The sequence below is a fragment of the Mytilus galloprovincialis genome, chromosome 1 (genome assembly GCF_965363235.1).
Source record: "Mytilus galloprovincialis chromosome 1, xbMytGall1.hap1.1, whole genome shotgun sequence".
In the NCBI taxonomy this organism is placed as follows: Eukaryota; Metazoa; Mollusca; class Bivalvia; order Mytilida; family Mytilidae; genus Mytilus; species Mytilus galloprovincialis.
In genome coordinates, this window is record NC_134838.1 from 117,670,369 (window position 1) to 117,694,302 (window position 23,934).

Sequence of the window (23,934 nt, forward strand, 5' to 3'; positions counted from 1 at the left end):
CTTGTGTCTTGAAAATAGGAGATAAGTCAGAACATTCCTGGTATATGAATGATCAAAAGTTAAATACACCGACTTAAGCTACCCACTTAGGATTGGAATAAAAAGGGACATAAATTTTAAATTTGGAGTTAAAGAAGTTGTACCAGATAGAATACAAACTGCTCGTAAAACAGTATATGCGTTGATGGGCGCTGGTCTCTGTGGTGGCGGTGTATATAAGTGTATAAAGAAGATGTTTTTAATCCAAATGTGAACATTCAACAATAAGGGATTCTACACTTCAAGAGGATTTTCCAACTGAAGTGGTTCATCTGGTAAAGGTGGAAAATACAGAATAGGTAACAGGTAACAGGAAACAGTAGCTACGACTTTGATATTCTACCATGTATAACAAAATTATGTTAATCATTGATTTTCTTTCTCATCTACCTTAATATTGGGTGGGTTTTTTTCAGAGACAAGTGTTATATGCGTTAAATATCCCTTAACACAACTAGGCCATCTTAGTGGCAAGGTTCCGCGGGTGCAAAATATAGTTGACATGCATTTTGTGTCCGTCCGGACATATGGACACAACGATAAATTACAAATAATGAGTTTAAATGCTTGATTTAATACAAATAACCAAATGACAAATGACACAAATGTAAATTTCAATCAGATACAATTTTCTTAAAATTAAATACAAATATAAAGTAATACTACATGTCTATATCCCCGGACACAAAATGCATGCTAAGTTAACTGTATTTTGCACCGAAAATAGGACATAACTAACACAGGCACTCGTCTCAGAAACTTTTTTTTATATAAAAGTATATAGGAATTTGTTTTTCTGAGACGAGTGCCTGTGATCCCTAACCATGAATTCATTTAGCAAGATTTTTTTAGAGCAAATATACAAATTCTTGATTTAAGCTGGGACTATTATAATAATAGTCCCAGATTTAAGGCTAGCCTAACGATTTATGCCTAGACGTATGGCTAACCCTCCGATGAAATTATTCATGCCTAGGCATGAATATTTATGGCTAGCCTTAAATCAATTTATGCCTAGGAAAGTTCCCTGGTAACCAGAATATATTATGTTTGAGACATTTGGAAATAATATGCGTATTATGTGAATCAATGATTCATCCGGGCGTGACATCGTTTGCACCAAATATCTGAAATATTTAACAGTGACTTAAAAAAAATAGCTGAGCATCTAAGTTGAGTCAAATTGAGGTTGCTTTTACGATTTCCAAATTAGGTACTTATGTTTTGAGCTTTTAAATTTCGTTTTATATTTTTTAACTTCGGTTACCCAAATATTCATTACTGCATGTAAACACATAGGGTTATTCCACAGTCGTATGGTTGAAGGTATACAGGATATTAGGTTCAATGACAAAGAACAAATTCATATGTAATGGCCGGCCGAGTGTATGGATGGAGTTTAATGAATTTACACAAAAGGTAATACTTACATGACTCTATGCTGGGCCAGTACTACAGAAAACTGGACGAAAAAGTAAAGAATAGAGAAAATAGGCAAACAAACAAAATAAAACAGGATAGTGCAACGTTGTAAGCATATCAGTGACAGCGCATACATGTACTATTCACCAAGCACAGAATTTCTGATAGAATATGATTACCAATGCCCATAACTCAGTGATATACAATGAATTCTTTTAACATTTTAACTATCGAAAGGAAATATGACGGAGTACAAATTTAACTTCAATTGCTCTGGTATATAGCTCGCATATCTTCAATGATGTCGGTAATATTAAGTTAAACAGTATGCCAAATAATGATGCTACTCATTTAGGCACTGCTTTAGAAATAAGGAGATGTATGATTGCCAACGAGTAGCTTTAAAAGATCACTAGATCACACCCGCGAAATCGCGGGCATACACAGTTGTAAACTGTTGTAGGATGAAATTTTGTAAAAGATATTATGTCTGGAGAATTTCATAGAAGGTATCAAAAGCCCCCTCACTTTTGTTCGTAAGTCCGTTATCTGTTTCCTGTCTGTTAAATTCAATTATGTTCATGTCTTTGGCCTCAAACCACAATTATTCTACCCATTTGCTACAATGCATTTTCTTCGTAAAAGTCAAATCAAATTATCAAATTAAAAATTTGCACCGCTTCAAACATAAAATAAATGTAACTGCTTATAGACCATTATTATTTTAACAAAAATAAATATGCTTCTAGGACAATCCATCAGTGTTTTCGGTTTCTTTTGAGAGCCATATTAACATGCCAATAGTAGGATTTGAATCTTTTATAAATTACGAAGGCTAATTTGAGGGGTCACGGGTCGGAGGGGTCCTCAGCCCGAAATCCCTGGCTTTAAAACATGAAATCCCGAGGTGCCGAATTTAAAGACATTCATACCCCGACATCCCGAAATTCGAAAAAAAATTATATTCCCGGATCACGAAAAGATCAATCCCGAAATCCCGAGGTTAACAACACCCGATCCTGACGTCCCGAAAAAGTCCTGCCTCCCTCAAGTCTCCACCCTACTTTCATTTTGGCCAAATCACTACTTTCACTTTCAACAATAAGTTTTTATGCGCCATTTAAGGGCATTATGTTTCCTAGTCTATGCGACCGTTCGTTTGTCCGTCCGTCCGTCCGTCTGTCCGGCTTCAGGTTTAACTTTTGATCGAGGTAGTTTTTGATGAAGTTGAAGTTCAATCAACTTGAAACTTAGTAAATAATTATGTTCCCTATGATATAATCTTTCTAATTTTGAATGCCAAATTAGAGATGTTACTCAATTTCACGGTCCACTGAACATAGAAAATGATAGTGCCGATGTGGCATCAGTGTGCTATGGACACATTCTTTTTTCCATGTTTTACTTATTTCAATATATATGCAACTGGTATAACCCCTTAAATAGTCATTTCAAAGAAAACAGTAGACAGAATTATACAGAAAGTCTATATATCATCGTAGCTTACATGTAGATAAACGCGAAAAATAATTGTCCTCTCTAAGGAGGTATAATAGTTGTGGTTCTTGCGATCCAAAAACCATAATATGGAGAACGCTCTGATTGGCTTATTTATTTTTCAGTTTTGTTATCCATCATACGATTGATCCATAAACCATAATATGGAAAACGCTCTGATTGGCTTATTTATTTTTCATTTTTGTTATCCATCATACGATTGGTTGTAGATGTGCGTGTTTAAAACCGGAAAATCTATCTATGACAAAAAGTCAGTCTGGTGACGGAATCAATATCCGGACACCCTTTTTGTCGTTTTTCTCCCAAAATTACTCAATCTGAATGATCATAAGAATGGATGACAAATGCGACTATGCATGTTACCTATAGGACACAGAGACATAATGATTAATTTATTGTGGGAGGAAGAGAAGCGACACACAAAATGAGGTCTTCTCGTTTAATAGTATAGATACTCGGCATTTACGATACAAGGTTTACCTATAAATAAAACTATTTTCACCAAATCATTGACATAAACTTATATATTGAAATTGAATTTCAATACGTAATATGTACCCGCTATTGTCATACTGAATTAAATGAACGGAAATTAATGGTTGTGAAAGTAAAATATTGAAGATATAGGTATTTAATAATTGCCTTTCAATTTAGATACCGTAAATTATCTAAGAATCGCATACGGATATGTCGGTTGTATTGTCCGACAATGATGTATACCGATGGTCATTTGTCTGCTGCAAAGACAGATAAAGGCCGAATAATGTATCCTACGAACTGAAACCTTGTCTGGGCTAGCTGTTGATAGTTTGGGGGTATAGAAAAATGCCGGATTCATATTTATATCACATTATAATTTTATCCTCGTTCTGAATATGGTAAAAGGTCGATCGCTGGAGGTTTACCAGCCATATCTAATCTTTCCATACTTATTTTGGCTTAAACTTGATAATATTGAACTATTTTTTTTTTATGAATTTTGCAAATACTTGAGAAACTATTTATAAAACATTTAACCATAATCATGTTCAACCCGAGTGAATAAATAAATAAATAGAGATAAGGTTAAATCGAGATAAACTTAATCAACAGACATCCATTTTTATCAACTACATTTCTAAACAGCAGTGAATAATTCTATACCAGATCTTAGAACCGTATATCTAACAATGTATATGTTCCTGGCAAGATGTATGACTTGGCCAGACATACGGAAAAGCATTGACTTGTTAACAATCGTCATCTTTCACTTATAAATACGATCGAATTTTGTTTACTTGTTTTCAACAATTCCCATGACAAATGCATGAAGAAGAGAGAAATTAGTAATTGAGGATTGTTTAAACTTTGATTAGAGTGCATTTAGAAAATATAACATTTTTCACACACAAGTCCAGTTGTGACATGCTTTAATCAGGTTTTATCACACATTTACGGTAAGCTACTCTTTTGATCGCACGTCAATACAACTGATTAACTCTTTCAAAAAGTTTAAATGGGCTTCTAAATATTTCAATTTAATTTATTATCAACAAAACATACCTATATTCTTAAGCTTCATATTATGTGTGATTTATAAATGGCCACTGTCGGTGAAACTCCCGTATCTTATGACAACAGTATGGACGTTTCCCGAATCGGCAATACTAGTCTACAAGAAGAGTGTCTTTTGAAATTGTGGAACGAATATATTACTGAAAGTCTTATAGAATCTACACCATGTGAGATCGGGATATATGAATGGAAGAATAACAGAACAATTGTTACTACTAAAAAGTTCAAAATTTCTGCTGAAGAATTGGACCATATCAAGGATGGAATGGAATGTCCGAACATTGTCTACAGGAAAGGTGTCACCGTGGACGGTTATCATTATAACGTACAAGTAGCTGACGGTAAATATGGGATATACGCTCGGACATTAGACAAAGGTTGCACCGTGTGTAAAACATTTAGTATGTTGATTATCGCTACCAATGGGAATGGTGTCAAGTCCTCCAAATGTAATGAAGAAATCATGAAGTTGGGGGACTATTTACAGAGATTAGGATTGTAGAGAGAAACGGAGTATTTCTTCTAATTTCAACAGTATTAACAATCATCTTTTTTGCTCACGCATTTATCAGCTTCTGCATTTAAAATGTGATTTGCCTACCATAGCGAGATTTTGTTCGGCTGATGTGGAATAAACACTGCCGTCTTGATTTAAAGTCTTTCTTTGTATAATGTGATAAATCTATGTGCAATGACTGGTAACTGTGGTATTTCTATTGTTAAACTTTTATTAAATATTTATTGATATGAATAGTCTTTATAATTTAAATTCCATGAATATACAACACACACTAACTTATGGTTCTTGTTAAATTCTGTTATTTCTGTAGACCAGTACATAGGATTTTGACAACGACAATATTCCAAACAATTAACAACAAGACTAAATTCACTAATGCCTTCTTCACAGAAATCTAAATGATACCATGTATTCCCTTATATTGATTAAATAGAAATTAAATAGTGTATATACATACAGAATCTAGTAAATTGATATTTTTAAATGTCTGATATATTATATTGCTTAGACAAACGAATTTTTGCTGATTGGTAAATTGTAATACAAATACATGTACCAGTATACAGAGATTATGGTCCGTTAAAATTTTGTGGTTATTTATTAAAATAGACCATATTATCATCTTTAATTACAACAACGTTTTTTCAATTTTTCGTGATAAACGATTACTCTCAACGGTCAGATTCACGGCATAACTTTTATAAACAAAAAGGATCAATTTAAATGCATTTGTTTTGCACTTAGATTAAACGCCACTATTAGAGATTGTGATTTGAAGTAAAAGACAATGAAACAACGACACAATGACAAAACACTTTTGGAGCTATCCCATCGAAGTTGTGTTAAAAGATATAACAGATACGAAGCCTCATATTTTAACTTGAATCTAGAAATTGACAATGACGCTCGGATGAAAACAAAACTTTACGACAAAAGAGATGACTCCAACTTCCCAATTGTGAACATACCATTTCTATGTAGCAACATTCCAGCAGCGCCTGCATACATAGTTTAGTTGATACGATATTCAAAGGCTTGTATTTCCTATCAGGATTTCCTCAAGTTGCTAATGGGTTGCTGCTCACAATAAAGTTATCAAACCAAGAGTTCCAAGTGGTGAAGCTGAAGTCATTCCTTCGTACATTTTACGGACTCCATCACGAGTTGGCTGACCGTTATGTAATATCTGTTTCACAGATGACAACAGATATGTTCCAATTAATGTAACTACAATTATTGTCCCCTTTCCCGCAAATAGGACCTACCGAATTAAACTCATAACTGGTTTCCTACTTACATGAGTAACACGACGTGTGCCAGATGTGGAGCTGGATCGGTTACCCTTCCGGAGCACCTGATATTACCCCAACTTTTTTGCGGGAGTTCATGTTGTTTAGCTACGGTCTTTAGATTTCTATGTTGTGTTTTGTGAATTGTTGTTTGTCTGGTCAAGTTGTCTTTTTTTACTTTTTTGGCCATGCCGTTGTCCGTTTATTTTCTACTTATGAATGTCCCTTCTTTTTTGCCTCTCTTCTATTGTTTTCAATAACGTATAACAGTCTATATACCCCTGTACTGTATATATGTACCTTATGCACGCTGGATCTTTGTCATGTTCTTAGTAATAAGCTGAACGTTATTAATATCACCCTCTGACAAAACTTACAGAGGATTATACAGTATAAATTGATGAAACCTTACATCTTATAATTATTATATCATTTATCACGTGCAACTCTATATGTCACAATGACTTGACTTATCTATGTATGTGGTATCACAGTGTGTCACTTCATTTTTGATCAATTAAATAAATTGTGTAAGTTCCAAGGGAAAGAAATATTCTGTTACGGAGTAAAGGGTATAGAATACTTGTTTATATAAATTGCCCTGCCATAACATTTAATTGAAAATAAAGTAAAGATATTACCTCTCTCGCAGTTAAGAAAATTGAATTATTGATACCCGAACTCCTATTAATTTTTATGTTGACTATAAGTTCACAAAAAATATTTAAATCTGCAAAGACTATTTGTTTTTAAACACAGTAGTTACGAGCAATTATCTCTATACATAATGTAATGATGCATTTTAATGTATATTGTATATTACAAATGTGGAAAAAAAAGGACGATTGTAAAGTTTATCCTATATGACAAGAAGACTGGTACTTTCCCGCACCGATTCGTTCCCCTTCATTTAGTCAATCATCATGGATATTTTGGAGCCCTGTAGGTTTTCACTTTGTCCGTTTGTCTTTCAATTGTTTAACGCAAACACTTCAAGTGTAAGTAGGAGGCTAATTAAACTTTACCAGTTGTTATGCAGAGGTGTATATTTTATATTGGTAAAATTCGGTTTGAAAATTTTGGAAAAACTTTTTTCTTTTTCATAAAGCACAAATTTGAAAAAAAAAAACAACTTAGAAAACTTCTTTCTGCGGTAGAATTATAATGAAAATTTAGAAATAAGCATACTATACTTTACCGAAAGGATTCAAAGTCTAATCTTTGCAACAAAAACTTATCTTGTGTCAAAATATATTTATCTGTCAGTCATCTTTTTCAAATTTGTGCCACAGTATCTGATTTCAAAAAGCGTCGGAATTTCACCTTTTGGAACTCTTAGTTTAATAGCTTCCTTGTTAGCAGCAACCCTTTATCAAGAAAATCATGATAGGAAATACAAGCGCGGGAATATCGTATCAATTGCGAGATATATACTCCATATGAGGGCGCTGCTGGAATGTTGATACATAGAAATGGAAAGTTCACAGTTGGAAAGCTGAAATCATCTCATTTGTTTTAAAGTTTTGTTTTTAACCGACCGTCATTGTCAATTCTAGATCTAAGTCAAGATATGAGACAGACTTAACTGTATCTGTTGTATCCTTTATCTCTAGTTCGATGGAATAGATGCGTTCAACATAGTCACCAAATTTTGAATTATTTAGTGAGAGAACATCATCTATACTATATATAGTGGAAAGTACAGTTAAAGGATATTGCTAACTTCTTATCTTCCTTCCTAAAAAAAGTTCCTGCATGAAGGCAGCATCACAATAATAAAGAAATAAGTCGACAAGAAGAGGGACATAATTGGTTTCCATTGGAATGCCGACAGTCTATTGAAAAACGCGTCCTTCAAACGTAACAAATATGTTGTCAATGATAAATCTCGTCTGTATATATATATATTATATATATTTTATTGTGAAACTACCCCTTTACAACGGGGGCAAGCGCCAGCGGGGTACTGACACCTGCGTCATAGAACATGCGCATCATAGTATTTACAAACAACATTATATGATTGTAGTAAAAATGATATAAGATACTTGCAAAAGGCTTTATAAGTCTTATAAATACATTAACGCTAAAATATCATAATACATTGGTTATTTCGTAAAAGTACATTACAGTGACAATTTCATATGCATAAATACTTTAAAATCTTTCATCCATAAAAGATTAAAAAAATCAAACTTAAAACTAGAAACGTTCACACACAGTTCAAGATATTATACATTGGAAATCTTGTCAATTTGAAAAGAACGATCATTAATTACGTCTACAAGGTATTTTTTAACGATCTTATCTAAACTATTACCTAAGTCTGGAGAATACAAGTAGCCCAGATCACCTATCATGAACTCTATTTGTGATAAGGGTGGTAACTCTGAAAAACAGATATCCATTTTTAAATTCTCGAAACATGCTTGTATGTTAGTACTTGTTCTTTTTCTGATAGCCGAGAAAAAAGGACAATCTAACATAACGTGAAAGATATTCTCAATCGCATTTGAGGAACATAGCTGACACTCATTATTTGTTGTCAGATTCATTCGTTGAAGCGTTGCATTTATAGGCAGACAATTCGTTCTTGCCAAAAATTTTAGCCTTGTTGAGCGGAAGTCGTCAACATTTGATAGATACGGCTGCTTACGACTAACAACCACAAAGGATTGGTTCAAGTTTAGGCTACTCTTTCCTAAAATATTACATAGTTGAGTATTGGGCGTTTCGTTACCATAAAGATTATTAAAGATGTTAACGTTTATGTTTCCATTTGCATAATGGTCAAGACCCGCAGTCTGTAAAATAGTTTCGATATTTTCGATATATTTCCATTCATTACATTTACAGGTATAATTTCATCTAGGATAATTTTAGACAGCCGATTATTGGGCAGGTTTTTTTTAATCTAGCATAGAACTCAGGGTTGAGGCCAACCGACCGTGCAAGGGCTGTATAGCCAGTCAAGGTCGTTAAAAACTTCCATTTGTTGTTGTTGATGCCATCTATTTTTATTACGGGTTTCCACATCTTTAAATCGGAATTATAGAAAAAATGGAATGTTGTTAGCTGAATCAAAACAGAAATGATGAACACTGCAACATTTTCAGCAAAACATAAATAGGATGGAGGATCTGTGTATTCACATTATTTGTAAAACTCTCCTTATTCCTGTGAAGCGTGTGCTTTACATCGAGGCTTTCTATGCTTATCATCGACGCCACAGTACTTCAACCAATCAGACAACGTTTATTTGGGGCATTCGACCTATTTTAACTCAGATTTTGGAATTTTTTAATCGAAATTATAGAAAAATGGAATGTTGTTAGTACATTTAAAATAGAAAAAGATGAATACTATTAGTTAAAGCAAGTTTAGATGGGGTTCTGTGTATTTACATTGTTTGTACAACTCTCCTTACTGATGCCATAATTTGTAATTTCCGTGACCTAAATGGTTCACGAAAATTAATATTTTTATATATAGTATAGTAAATATGCAATTCTTTGTCTATCCATAAATCTAAAATTGAGAATGGAAATGGGGAATGTGTCAAAGAGACAACAACCCGACCATATAAAAAACAACAGCAGAGGTTCACCAACAGGTCTTCAATGTAGCGAGAAATTCCCGCACCCGGAGGCGTCCCTCAGCTGGCCCCTAAACAAATATATACTAGTCCAGTGATAATGAACGCCATACTAATTTCCAAATTGTACACAAGAAACTAAAATTAAAATAATACAAGACTAACAAAGGCCAGAGGCTCCTGACTTGGGACAGGCGCAAAAATGCGGCGGGGTTAAACATGTTTGTGAGATCTCAACCCTCCCCCTATACCTCTAACCAATGTAAAAAAGTAATCTGTTTATTGACTCCCACCCAAATTCAGCTAGGAGCACACATTTAGGAATATTCATTTTTGTGTTTAAGATTATTTTCCCCACTTTATATTGAAAACTTTCTAGTAATTCTTTACATTTACATTTCTTTACATTTCTTGTAAATTTTCGCTAGTATAAATACTATAATCTTGTAATTGATTCAAAATTAAGGTTTTAACGTCATATAAGCCCTTTTAGTCTGTAAAATATCAAATGTGTGTTTTCTTTCAAAAGTTTGAACTAAACCCGGATTGAATCCCGACATATATGTAGTGGTCACGACACTCATTTATATAGTTTTTCCCGTTTTCTTAGTATTTGCCCGGTCACGGAGGCGGCGATGGTCAAAGATATACAACCGAAACTTGTATTTCCTGCTAAATCACTTTTATAATTATATTTCCTGTCAAATCATTCATAACTGGTTGCTATCTATTTTATATGTATCAACATGGACAATAAACAGAATGTTATAGTGATAAACATATTCCTTTTATGTAAGTTTTAATTCTATAATACTTTGATTTAAGAAATAAATTGCTAGATATTCCTTAATATCTGGAAATATATTGTTCTTGGTAACATTTGTTGTAAGTTGATATGAGTGAGTTTAGTGTAAAACAATATCTTATTTAAAAAAGTTAATGAATTGAATTGGATTGTGCAACAGGCTAAACCACACCATTATGTCCACTAAATTGCATTCAGACGACATAATTTTTACATTATGATACCACAGAATAATTCATTTTAAAACTTCCTCATAATTGACTGGTAGGATGCTTCAATTAAAACCTTTTTTGGCACATTTGAGATCCATAAATGTTTAGTAAGCTATGAGTGAGTGTTGCTTATGATGACAAATTAACAAAAATCCGTCATCTTTCCACGAATATATGAGTTCCCCAATTGCTTCTTATTTCCTCATGATTACATGACATAACTTAAAAGCAAAACGACGGACACTTATAGTGACACAGGAACTACCAAACTTTCCGTTATTCCTCTCGTGGTTAAATAGGGTTCTAATTTTCCAATCTTTAGTCATTTGTATTGAGTTTCATAAACTTTTAAACTTTTGTTTTTTCTTTATTTCAATATTTTTTAAAGAGAAGATGTTTAAAAAAAAAAGTAAAAGCACAAATATATACAGAACTTCGAGGAAAAATTCTAAAAGGAAAGTCCCTAATCAAATGACAAAATGAAAAGCTCAAACACATCAAACGAATGGATAACAACTGTCATATTCCTGACTTGGTACAGGCCGATTTCTAATGTAGAAATGGTCGATTAAACCTGGTTTTAAAGATAGCTAAACCTCTCACTTGTATGACAGTCGCATCAAATTCCATTATATTGACAACGAGGTGTTAACAAAACAAACAGACATAATAGGTAAAAATGCCATAAGTAGGGATACAGCAGTCAACATTGTGTTATAATCTTAATCTGTTAATTTTGCAATACAAGTTATCCAGAAGAAGTTTCGCTTCATTATTTCTACAGTATTCAACAATAACTCTGTTTTCATAACAAAATAATTGAATAATTATAACAACAAAATACCCAATGTAAACCTCATACAAGAACCGAATTTATTTATCATGCAGGTTTCCTTTGCTTCGGAAACATATTTTGTAACTATGTATGCAATACCAAGACAGAATGTAGCAATACAGCTGGAGATGGCGTGTGTGATGTAAGTACAAAATAACAAAACAGAATGTTACTTGAAATAAGGCAATGGCAAATGTAAAGTTAGTACAAAATAACAAGACACAATATAACATTAAATCTGGCAATGACAAATGTAAGGTTAGTACAAAATAACAAGACAGAATGTAACATAAAATATGGCAATAAGGTTAGTACAAAATAACAAGACAGAATGTAACATAAAATATGACAATGGCAAATGTAAGGTTAGTACAAAATAACAAGACAGAATGTAACATAAAATATGGCAATAAGGTTAGTACAAAATAACAAGACAGAATGTAACATAAAATATGGCAATAAGGTTAGTACAAAATAACAAGACAGAATGTAACATTAAATCTGTCAATGGCAAATATAAGGTTAGTACAAAATAACAAGACAGAATGTAACATAAAATATGGCAATGGTAAATGTAAGGTTAGTACAAAATAACATGACATAATTTAACATTAAATCTGTCAATGGCAAATGTAAGGTTAGTACAAAATAACAAGACAGAATGTAACATAAAATATGACAATGGCAAATGTAAGGTTAGTACAAAATAACAAGACAGAATGTAGCATAAAATATGACAATGGCAAATGTAAGGTTAGTACAAAATAACAAGACAGAATGTAACATTAAATCTGTCAATGACAAATGTAAGGTTAGTACAAAATAACATGACAGAATTTAACATTAAATCTGTCAATGGCAAATGTAAGGTTAGTACAAAATAACAAGACAGAATGTAACATTAAATCTGTCAATGACAAATGTAAGGTTAGTACAAAATAACAAGACAGAATGTGACATAAAATATGGCAATGGTAAATGTAAGGTTAGTACAAAATAACATGACATAATGTAACATTAAATCTGTCAATGGCAAATGTAAGGTAAGTACAAAATAACAAGACAGAATGTAGCATAAAATCTTGCATAGATATATTTATGATGAGTACTAAAATAAACGAGACAAAATGCTAACTAAAATCTAGGAATGGCATATGTAATGTTTCAAAATAATTAGGTAGATCATTAGAGATTATTCTGTTATATGTCCGTTTTATCAAAAGTTCGGTAAATCAAAGAGCAAAGTTTAGATGTTTCATTTTTCTCTCATTTACTATTCAGGCAGAGACAAAAGTATAATGAATAACAATACAACCAAAATCTTTTAATGCCATGTGTGATGCAGATAGACATATTGATGTTTTCAGTTTCATATTTTTACAAAAGGATTTTTTTTTAACTAAGTTAATAAGTTTGCTATAGATTGAACTTTCGTATTATATGTAACCTAATTATTGATAATCAATGTATGAAAATGTTAAATATGGACGAACGATGAATATAAGATACCCTTTTTTGTACGAGTCGTTTAAACCCGTTGTACGTCATTTGTTTGCGTCTAATGTATTAACATGAGCAACACGACGAATGCTCAGTCTTTAGTTTTCTATGTTGTGTTATGTTCATTTTTGTTTTTCTGTTGGTCATTTTGCTTCTTCAGCATGGCGTTATCAATTCGTTTTCGACTTGTGAGTTTGAATATCCGTTTTATATCTTCTCCTCTCTTTTTCAAATTTTAGAAATTTACCTGTGACATCACTTTTTGTGGCGTTTATGCATTCATATGACGGACAGTTCGTGATTCTATTATGCTGTCTTTGTGAACTGTTCTAAATTATTTTACGTTTTCGTTGTTATAACGGATTAACATGTCGAAATGTACATTTATATTATTTAAATATTTCTCTGTCCTGAATGTTCTTGCATTTATTTGTATTGTATTCCTGTCATGTAATGTTGTCATTTTATTTGTATATTCAACATTGCCATTAAAGTGCGAAGTCTTGTTATCAACAAAACCAGGATCAACCCACCATTTTTTCATAAAATGTCCAGTACCAAGTCAGTTTTTTCAATAGTTCGTTTCTATGTATGTCCCATTGTCCTTTGTATTTTGTTGCACTTCAGTGTTTCTGTTGTTTCGTTGTTTTCCTCTTATAGTTGATGGGTTTCCCTCAGTTTTAGTTTGTTAACCGGATTTGTTTTCTCTCAATCGATTTGTGTCTTTTGAACAGCGGTATACTACTGATGCCTTTATTTTAAACTGTTATAGTAGCATGCTGATCTTTATTTCAGTCAAGCTGCAATAATCTGAACTGTAGTTACGACAGTGGTGATTGCTTAACAAATACCAATACGTGGAGTAAATGTACTGAAGCAACCAGATGTCAAACTAGCTTTTATAATGAAACATGTGATCCTGCATGTAACAATGAACTGTGTTTATACGATCAGCTGAAATGTAAGCCTTCATTCACAACTGATTGTTTCGCTACCTGCTTGAATGAATGGGGAAATGGCGATTGTAATAATACATGCAATAGTGTAGAGTGTGGATATGACGGGAACGACTGTAATGTTGTCGGTAGAACTGTATCAGGTACCATGTTAGTTTATGCTAAGTCAGTTATGCCACTACCAATCGACACGGCAAGGTTCATTGGGTTCTGCTTGAGTCTAGCAACACGGACTATTGTATCTATGAAATTAAGTGAGAAATACAATGAAACAGTCCCAGAAGTTGAATCTTTAGGCGATCCTGGGTAAGTACCGTGAATTTATGTATTAATAAGTTGATTGTAGCGTTCTGCATAGGCGTCTTATGTTATCCATGTAAATTAAGGCAATAGCAGTTACTAGTAACTATTTTTCAAAAATGTGTAAATAAATTAATTTATAAAACAAATCCAGTTAAAAAATAAACTGAAATAGGAGCGGGAACGGGTAAGTTGTCAGAATAAGCGTCTCCTGCTGTGCACATATTACCCATTATGCGATCTTACGCTGAAGTATGTTACAATTAGGAATAGGACACACTCGATATTATTTACAGATTAAAATGTATCTAAATGAGTATATAAAACAATTTTCTCACCTCTTTAAATGACACCTGAATAATTGAGTTTTGAAACAACAAATCAATCAATCAATAATAATTATATGGATATTCATCTAGTACCTAAAGATATAAGACCTCAAAAATATGTAATTCACCAATCAAAACTACATCAAAGATTCTTTTAAATTAATTTATTTCCGGTTTGACCTATTAAAGAAATGAATATTGCTACATAATGGTTGTTGCAACATTTTATACGATTTTGTAAACCGATTGTGTCGTTGTTCTCCTCTTATATTTAATGCGTTTCCCTCAGTTTTAGTTTGTTACCCCGATTTTGTTTTTTGTCCATGGATTTATGAGTTTGAACAGCGGTATACTACTGTTGCCTTTATTTATATATTTAAAGAATAACTCGTGTACATGACTCATAATATGTGAAAGATATATTAATTTTGAAAAGACTTAGTATGGAAATTTTAGAATAACATTGTCCTCATATTCTGCAACACTTATAAATCATTATTTTTAAACTAACAACAAAAAACCTTTGTATTTTGAAGAATACGTATGTTATACCAAGTCAAGAACACACCAGACTGTAACACAGATACCCATACAGTATGTTGGAACCGTATGAATCAGTTGGCAATGTACAGTGCCGCTTTCAGCAAAGAGATGAACAATTTGGTACACTCTCTGGGTGTTAACGTGACAATTACAAAAGTTTTAGGTATATACAATCTCTTAACTTTTAAGTAAAATGTATTATGATAAGGTGGTTATATTTTATTGTCGAAATGAAGAGATATATATATATATATAAAATAACACATAAAGCACATGAGAAATGAGAAAATAGCCAGTTTCCGTATGTTTATAACGTGCAATCATTTTTTGTTTTTATTTCAGCTTGTCAAGATGGTTTCTATGGAGATGACTGTAACCTGCCATGTAATATTAACTGTAAATCTGGTTGTTACCTTTTTGATGGATCGTGTATTGGTGGTTGTCTGGGCAACTTTAGTGGAGATATGTGTCAATTTCTGTGCAGTTCTAATTGTAGACTGGGTTGTTTCTCTGGTAACCAATGTATAAGCGATGAATGTAATGAGGGGTATACTGGCGCTGACTGTACTACAGGTAGGTTGATAATGTAAAGTAAATTGAGAAATTTGGTTTGAAAAAACACAACAGATGTTCTTCGAATATAATTTATTATTTACAAAGGTAACAACATTTAAAAAAAAATCGGCAATAGTACATTTGTATAAATATCCTTCACAGGACTGAATTGGAATAAAATCGTAGACGTGTGTCTTCGAATACTTTATGCAGTCGAGCCTTCTGAAACAAATACCAAAAAAATTATTACAAATTCAATAATTACAAAAGTGTATAAAATCTAAAAGTAACAATTTGCGATTTCGAGTTTCGTTCAACCACCTAATGACAAATAAAGATGATAGTTTTCTTTTAAACCTTTTTTTATTCGAGCATCACTAATGAAGCTTTTGTCGACGAAACACGAATCTGGCGTGCAAAATTGTAAGACTGGTTTCTATGATGACTTTATATAAGAAAAGCACTAGAAAAAGCCTTGTGCAAATATGTGCTTTAACAATAAAAGCTCAATACTCAAAAGAACAGAGTACGTTCAACGGCGCACTAGATTTTTTTACAGCAGTAATATCTTTCCATTAATGCGGTCGAATTGTAGATTCTTGCATGAATAGTCGATGTGGGGAATCTAAAGGGGCGGACAACTAAAGTATTCTCTTTTATTATATCTAATTGAATGAACTTTATATTGTCCGACACAACAGTATTCCAAAGCAAAATAAATAATTAAAATAAACATTAAAACAGATAACACACATGTGCCTCTTTATAACAGGCCTGTTCTTGTACTGTTTATGGCCAAACTTAGTAAAACCAGTCTTAATTCCAATTTATTGATAAATGTAACAAATAAAGGCAACAGTAGTATACCGCTGTTCAAAATTCATAAATCGATAGAGAAAAAACAAATCCGGGTTACAAACTAAAGCCGAGGGAAACGTATCAAATTTAAGAGAACTACGACACAACAGAGAAACATCACCGAAATGTAACACACACAGAAACGAACAACACTTACCGTTCCTTGAGGATATTTCTCGGTAAATAATCACGAATTATCGAAATATACTGCCGTAATTTACTGCCGAAATATACTGCCGAAATTAACTCAAAGGAACTTACTTTAGATAAACCAAATTCGAAAAGCAATAACTGTTCTTTCCTAGATGTAGACATTTCAATTTTACACGAGAAACTCTGCACAAAAACTTACAACAAAACTGTCTATTTTTTTTCCTTATTGCTAGTATTTTTGGACGGTGATTGTCCTTTTGTTCCGTCTTTCGGTGTTTATTTATCCCAAAACGTTCGCAACTACCGTGTCTGCAGTGGATTTTTTTATTTCAAAGAGCGTAATCTAAGTATAACTATGTATAACTGGTATGTAATTAAGTCAAGGAATTCGTTACCAACCTTTTTTTTAAAAACCTTCACCAAATTCTTCCATATATGAATATATAGTTATACATATTTTGTTTGGCTGAACCTGTAGAAAACTATTTCAAACGGAGTAACTCATCATAATTTTATTGATATTGTTTACCATTAGTTTTTTCAATTGATTAATTTCTAACCCATCTCCTCATCTTTATATCAACTATATTGTTTCAAAAGGAACAGGGTTTACCATGCCCTCTTAATCATTTAAAGTTTTCCGTTTCAAATATATTTTCAGTTTGGTATCATTTGACAATGTTGGGATAACGCTTAATTCTGTGAGGCAAACACAACCCTCTTACTTGTAGGATAACAAATACCAGTTTTCCAAAAGTCACTACATTTTGGATTTTTTTTATGTAGGGAACACAATAACAGGAATAGAAATAACATTAACTTAATATCGACTACTTGAATAAAAATAGCTTACAATATTGAGTTCTTTAAGAACTACTATTAAAAATGCCAAAATTGTGTGTTTTTTTTTAATTGTAGCATACAATATCTAATTCTTTGAAATTTCTAAACTAGAGGCTCTTAAGAGCCTGTGTCGCTCACCTTGGTCTATGTTCATATTAAACAAAGGAAACAGATGGATTCATGACAAAATTGTGTTTTGGTGATGGTGATGTGTTTGTAGATCATACTTTACTGATCATTCTTGCTACTTACAATTTTCTCTATCTGTAATGAACTTGGCCCTTTAGTTACATGGGAAAACATTTTGTAAAAACTTACCAAAATTTACCAAATTAATGAAAATGGTTAAAAATTGACTATAAAGGGCAATAGCTCCTTAAGGGGTCAACTGATCATTTTGGTCATGCTGACTTATTTGTAGATCTTAATTTGCTGAACATTATTGCTGTTTACAGTTTATCTTTATCTATAATAGTTTTCAAGATAATAACCAAAAACGGCTAAACAGCAACCCAACAACAAGTTGTCCAATTCATCTGAAAATTTCAGGGCAGATAGATATTTACTAGATAAACAAGTTAACCCCTTGTAAGATTTGCTTTAAATGCTTTGGTTTCAGAGTTATAAGCCAAAATCTACATTTTACCCCTATGTTCTATTTTTAGCCATGGTGGCCATCTTGGTTGGTTTGCCGGGTTACCGCACACATTTTTAAAACTAGATACCCTAATAATGATTGTGGCTAAGTTTGGTTAAATTTGGTCCAGTAGTTTCAGAGGAGAAGATTTTTGTAAAAGATTACAAAAATTTACGAAAAATTGGTAAAAAATGACTATAAGGGGCAATAACTCCTTAAGTGGTCAACTGACCATTTATCATGTTCACTTATTTGTAGATTTTACTTTGCTGAACATTATTGCTGTTTACAGTTTATCTCTATCTATTATAATTTTCAAGATATTAATCGAAAACGGACAAATTTCCTTAAAATTACCAATTCAGGGGCAGCAACCCAACAACCCATTGTCCGATTCATCTGAAAATTTCAGGGCAGATAGATCTTGACTTTATTAACAATATTACCCCATGTCAGATTTGCTCTAAAGGCTTTGGTTTCAGAGTTATAAGCCAAAATATACATTTTACCCCTATGTTCTATTTTTAGCCATGGCGGCCATCTTGGTTGGTTGGGCTGGTCACCGTACACAATTTTTAAACTAAATACCCCAATGATGATAGTGGCTAAGTTTGGTTAAATTTGGCCCAGTAGTTTCAGAGGAGAAGACTTTTGTAAAAGTTAACGACGGACGACGGACGACGACGACGACGGACGACGACGACGGACGACGGACGACGACGACGGACGACGGACGATGACGACGGACGACGGACGACGGACGCCAAGTGATGAGAAAAGCTAAAAAAGGGCTAACATTGTTTTTTTTAAAATTTTACTTAGAATGTAGTAGTGGAACGCATGGCTATAATTGTGAACGTAACTGTAGTTTAGGATGTTTAGATGGTAATTGTAACATATTAGACGGATCATGTAACTGTAGAAGTGGATATGATGGTACTCAATGTGAAATAGGTAATTACAACTAATGACACCACAATATACATAACCCCTCCCCTGAAAAACTAATGGGATACTGTAAACCACAAGATGGGTAAATAGCAGAGAACGAATAATGTGATAGAGTATATATTCACAATCGATGCAAATAAAAAGTAATAAATAAACTCATCATAGATACCAGGACTGAAAACGATCAAAGAAGAATATATTTGTGCAAGATTAGACCATGGCTTTCATTAATACTTGTAGATAAATACTTTTGTTGCGATTTATATGACACTAATTGGACAAGACAAGACATGACAAGACAATTTATTACAACTTAGGCACACGTATGGTGCTACAAAAGGATAACAATTATACTATAATATATATGACACATGATACATTCCAAGTGACTGTGCTTTTTAAAACTGAATCACAAATTTTAATTTACAATTAGGAAGAATTTTCTTCTTCAGCAAGACAGTATTATTGTTATATGGTATGTTTTACTAAGGCTACTAATTATTCTAATATTAAACAGAATGTACAGAGGGCACTTATGGCTTAAACTGTAATGGAACTTGTGGGAACTGTTTATATGGAGTCTCCTGTGACAAAATGAATGGATCCTGTCTTAATGGTTGCAGTGCTGGATACTATGGATCAATGTGTACAAACGGTATTGACTATTAAATAACACATCCCATTTCATCGTTACGAAGTAATTAATTCGACTATTATTTTGATTAATGACACACAGTCTTAATATAAATCGCTTGTAACTAGAAGAAAAGCTCACATTACAAAATTTTTTGGAACAGTCAGTATTTTGGATCGTCAACAATATGTACCAATTACGCCACTTAATTCTATCAATCGCGAAAATAGAAGCCATTGTATAAATGACGCGATGTCAATTTAGCTCCTAAAAACAGATAAATTTATCCACATAGAATCATTACCATTTTGAAATGACAATTGTATTTTAAAAGACAAAGGTATATACTAGCTATTTAGCATCATGTAATGGATATCTACGCCTTTTTCAAGTAAACAAAGCAACAGTAGTATACCGCTGTTCAAAAGTCATAAATCGGTTGAGAGAAAAGAAATCCAGTTTACAAACTAAACCATAGTGAAATGCATCAACTATGAGAGAAAAACAAAGGAAGAACAGGAACACTGAATTGAAAAAAAAAAACAAAAACGCCGACATATATAGAAACGAACTCTTTGATTACAATTGCCATATTACTGACTTGGCAAAGGACCTTTTAAGAAAAATGATTGGTTGAACCTGGTTTTATGGTTATCCAAACCTCCCACTTATATGAAACACTACCTTTCAAACACACATACCCTTGTTATGGCTCATTGAGAAGATAATGTGCTTGACCCGTATATTTTTTTGTTGGTATTGTAAATGTTATTTTATCAAATTGTAGCCTAAATATACAAAATAAAGAGAACCTGAAGCGAGACTGTGTATCAAAAAATGTTGCTTAATACGTTTCCCAGACAGTCAACTCAAACATGCTTGAACATAAAAGTTATACCTAATTTTCTCTTTTTGATGAATTTGTTTTTAAGGAATTTTTCAAAAAAAAACTGTTACTAGGGATAGAGATGTAATTCAAACCTTTAAAAGACAAATCCTTTTGTTTGTATTTCTATAAAAAAAAATTTACGGTAGAATTTATGCTTTTGCACAAAAAAATAGATCCGAATTTGCTGCTGCAGATTATTTCTTATTAATGCACGGAGCAAATGTTGAATGCTTCAATATTTCAATGATAAACAGTATTACTTTTTTTTATCTTTCAGTATGCCTTGATGGAACATATGGTTCTGGTTGTTCAATGAACTGTACACACTGCGTAAATAGCACATGTATCCCCAAAACAGGAAACTGCAGATCAGGTTGCTTAACTGGTTGGACGGGCGAAGACTGCTCAACTGGTATATATAAGTAATATGCCAGAGACAATGTTAGTTCTTGTCAACTAGGCATATATCTTAAATTCCAAGTGACAAGCGCCTTCATTTCATTCATATTTTGCTTTTTTAGTAAATATAAAAAAGAAGATGTTGTATGATTGCCAATGAGACAATGAGACCAAAATGACACAGACATTAACAACTATAAGTCACCGTACGGCCTTCAACAATGAGCAAAGCCCATACCGCATAGTCAGCTATAAAAGGCCCCGATATGACAATGTAAAACAATTCAAATTTTTCTTATATTTCAATCTCACAGACTAATGTTTTGTAAGTACCTTGGAGTCTGTTTAAATTTGAAATATAATTCATTACACAATTATTTATGAACAAAAGTGTGAAATGTCTATAGATTAAAGTAGGTTCAGAATAAGTATTTAGTAGTAAATAAACTTATCATATATACCAGGATTAAAATTTGTATTTACGCCAGACGCACGTTTGGTCTACACAATACTCATCAGTGACGCTCAAATCCAAAAAAGTTAAAAATGCCAAAATGATGTTCGAATTTGAAGAGCATTGAAGACCAAAATTACTAAAAGTTTTGCCATATACAGCTAAGGTTATCTATTCCTGAGGTAGAAAAGCCTTAGTATTTCTAAAATTCAAAAGTTTTGTCAACAGTTAATTTATAAATATGACCAATTCAAAATATCTATGATTTATAAATTAAACGTATGGATATAAAATATCATCAAGGTATGCAATTATTATTACATAATGCTAAGGACAAACATATCATACATGAGGTATGGTTCTTAATCAAAGTCACAAATATCCCTGATAATGAACGTTGGAAGAATAATGTCCAGACACTTTTCAGTATAAACGGAAATGACGTTGATCGTTGCAATATGTCTTTGAGTTTATTACTTTTATTATTTCCGATTAAATATTTATGATTTCAGAAATAACAACAATAACATATACAACGAACACTACAACACAAATAACCCTTGCCATTGTTGGTGTTATAGCTGCCTTGTTCGGATGTGGCATTATTCTCTTTGTTCTCGTCTGGTAAGTACATGTACTGTTATTAATTGCAAGTATTTTAAACATATAATTAACAGCAAACATGCTTAAATGCTTTTCGTATTGCTTTTGTACGAAAACGAAAAAATAAATGACATAATTTGTAAATTCGTTTTTAGAAAAAAATCAATAATAAACTTTCATTATCTGAAGATTACGTGTTATCTGATTTGAAGAAACTTTAAAAAAAAAAATATCGTTTTTATTTAAGCATTATCTTGTAGAGTATGACAGGACCAGCAACATTTCAGGTTGACTGAATTCGTTTGAGGCGAAATGATTGCTTATTATTTGTGCGAAATGTTGATAGTTTACAATTCTTAATGAAGCAATTCGAATCCTTTAAAATGACAATACTTGTTGCTCAAACTTTAGTCTCTGTCTAAAAGTTAGATATAGTAATACTGAACTCTAAGGAAATTCAAAACAAAAAAGTCCCTTGTCAACGGCAAAATCAGAAGCATACACATCAAAACATATTCCTGACAGACATTTCCTTACCGTAGAAAATTGTATATTAAACTAAACTAAGTATTTTAGCTAAATCTCTCACTTGCATGACATTCTATTGTCTTGTTAGCATTTGTTTGTCAGTTCTTTTCTCTGGTGGTTACGTTGTCTATTTCTTTTTGACAGATTATATAGTGGTGTTTCCTTCCCTCTGTAAATAGGTAAATTCTGAATGATTAGCTTTATTTTTATAATGATGTATTATACAGGAGAAGAGGCAAGAAAGACAATTACCAATCTCATCTTGATACACAAATTATCATAGGCGAAGGGAAGAAAACACAGCATTCAGATACAGAAAGTCAACAATCTACATCAGGTATACTTGATCAAACAAAAAGATCCTTCATATTAAACTTTAAGTTCCTAAGGGATATATTATTACATCATGTTTATCAAAATGAAAAGGGATTACGGTTATCATGAATATTTTGTTCTTTTGTCCAGTTGTAGAAAAAAGGACATTTGTTTTAGATGAAAAAGCTTATTAATCTACTTTTCGTCAAGTTATTTTTTTATGTCGTCTATAAAATTCTTTTTTACTTGAATTAACTTGAATTTACTTGAAATTATTTGATTTATCTTTGTAGATGCTTGCGGAGTTAATGAAGCAATACATGAATCGGATGATGAACAAATAACTGTAATAGGATTATAATCAAATTACTATGAGTGTTCATACAACATGAAAAAAAAGGAAAAGGAAAAAAAAACTCTAAAGAATAACAACCCAAATTAAAAAACAGATAATTACTATTTACAAAATCACAGAACACAACAAAATTTTTATAACACAAATGCTATAAGAATGCTCAGAATATTCAACATGTTAAATGTGGGCAGTAGACGAAAGATCGAAACTTGATCAAATGATACAATTTTTTTAATTGTTTGAAAGGTGAATGCTTTTATATAAAATGAATGATTTTTGAAATATAAGATATATCTCACATGCAATATCTTATTTTTAAAATCTCTAAGCTAGACCTGTAACA

The 23,934-nt window shown here is 32.3% G+C and overlaps 1 protein-coding gene across 1 annotated transcript in view; it reads left to right on the forward strand.

Annotated features, from left to right (window-relative positions):
- Nucleotides 1–10,497: 10,497 nt before the first annotated feature.
- Nucleotides 10,498–23,934, forward strand: part of LOC143065499 (uncharacterized) — a 39,103-nt gene continuing 25,666 nt past the window's right edge. The window contains exons 1-11 of the mRNA XM_076239137.1: nucleotides 10,498–10,729; nucleotides 11,843–11,931; nucleotides 14,085–14,551; nucleotides 15,411–15,580; nucleotides 15,760–15,990; nucleotides 19,286–19,417; nucleotides 19,932–20,069; nucleotides 21,215–21,349; nucleotides 22,303–22,414; nucleotides 23,149–23,258; nucleotides 23,530–23,582. Of these exons, the coding sequence (XP_076095252.1) occupies nucleotides 10,684–10,729; nucleotides 11,843–11,931; nucleotides 14,085–14,551; nucleotides 15,411–15,580; nucleotides 15,760–15,990; nucleotides 19,286–19,417; nucleotides 19,932–20,069; nucleotides 21,215–21,349; nucleotides 22,303–22,414; nucleotides 23,149–23,258; nucleotides 23,530–23,582 (1,683 nt within the window). The 5' untranslated portion in view covers nucleotides 10,498–10,683. The remainder of the gene's footprint in view (nucleotides 10,730–11,842; nucleotides 11,932–14,084; nucleotides 14,552–15,410; nucleotides 15,581–15,759; nucleotides 15,991–19,285; nucleotides 19,418–19,931; nucleotides 20,070–21,214; nucleotides 21,350–22,302; nucleotides 22,415–23,148; nucleotides 23,259–23,529; nucleotides 23,583–23,934) is intronic.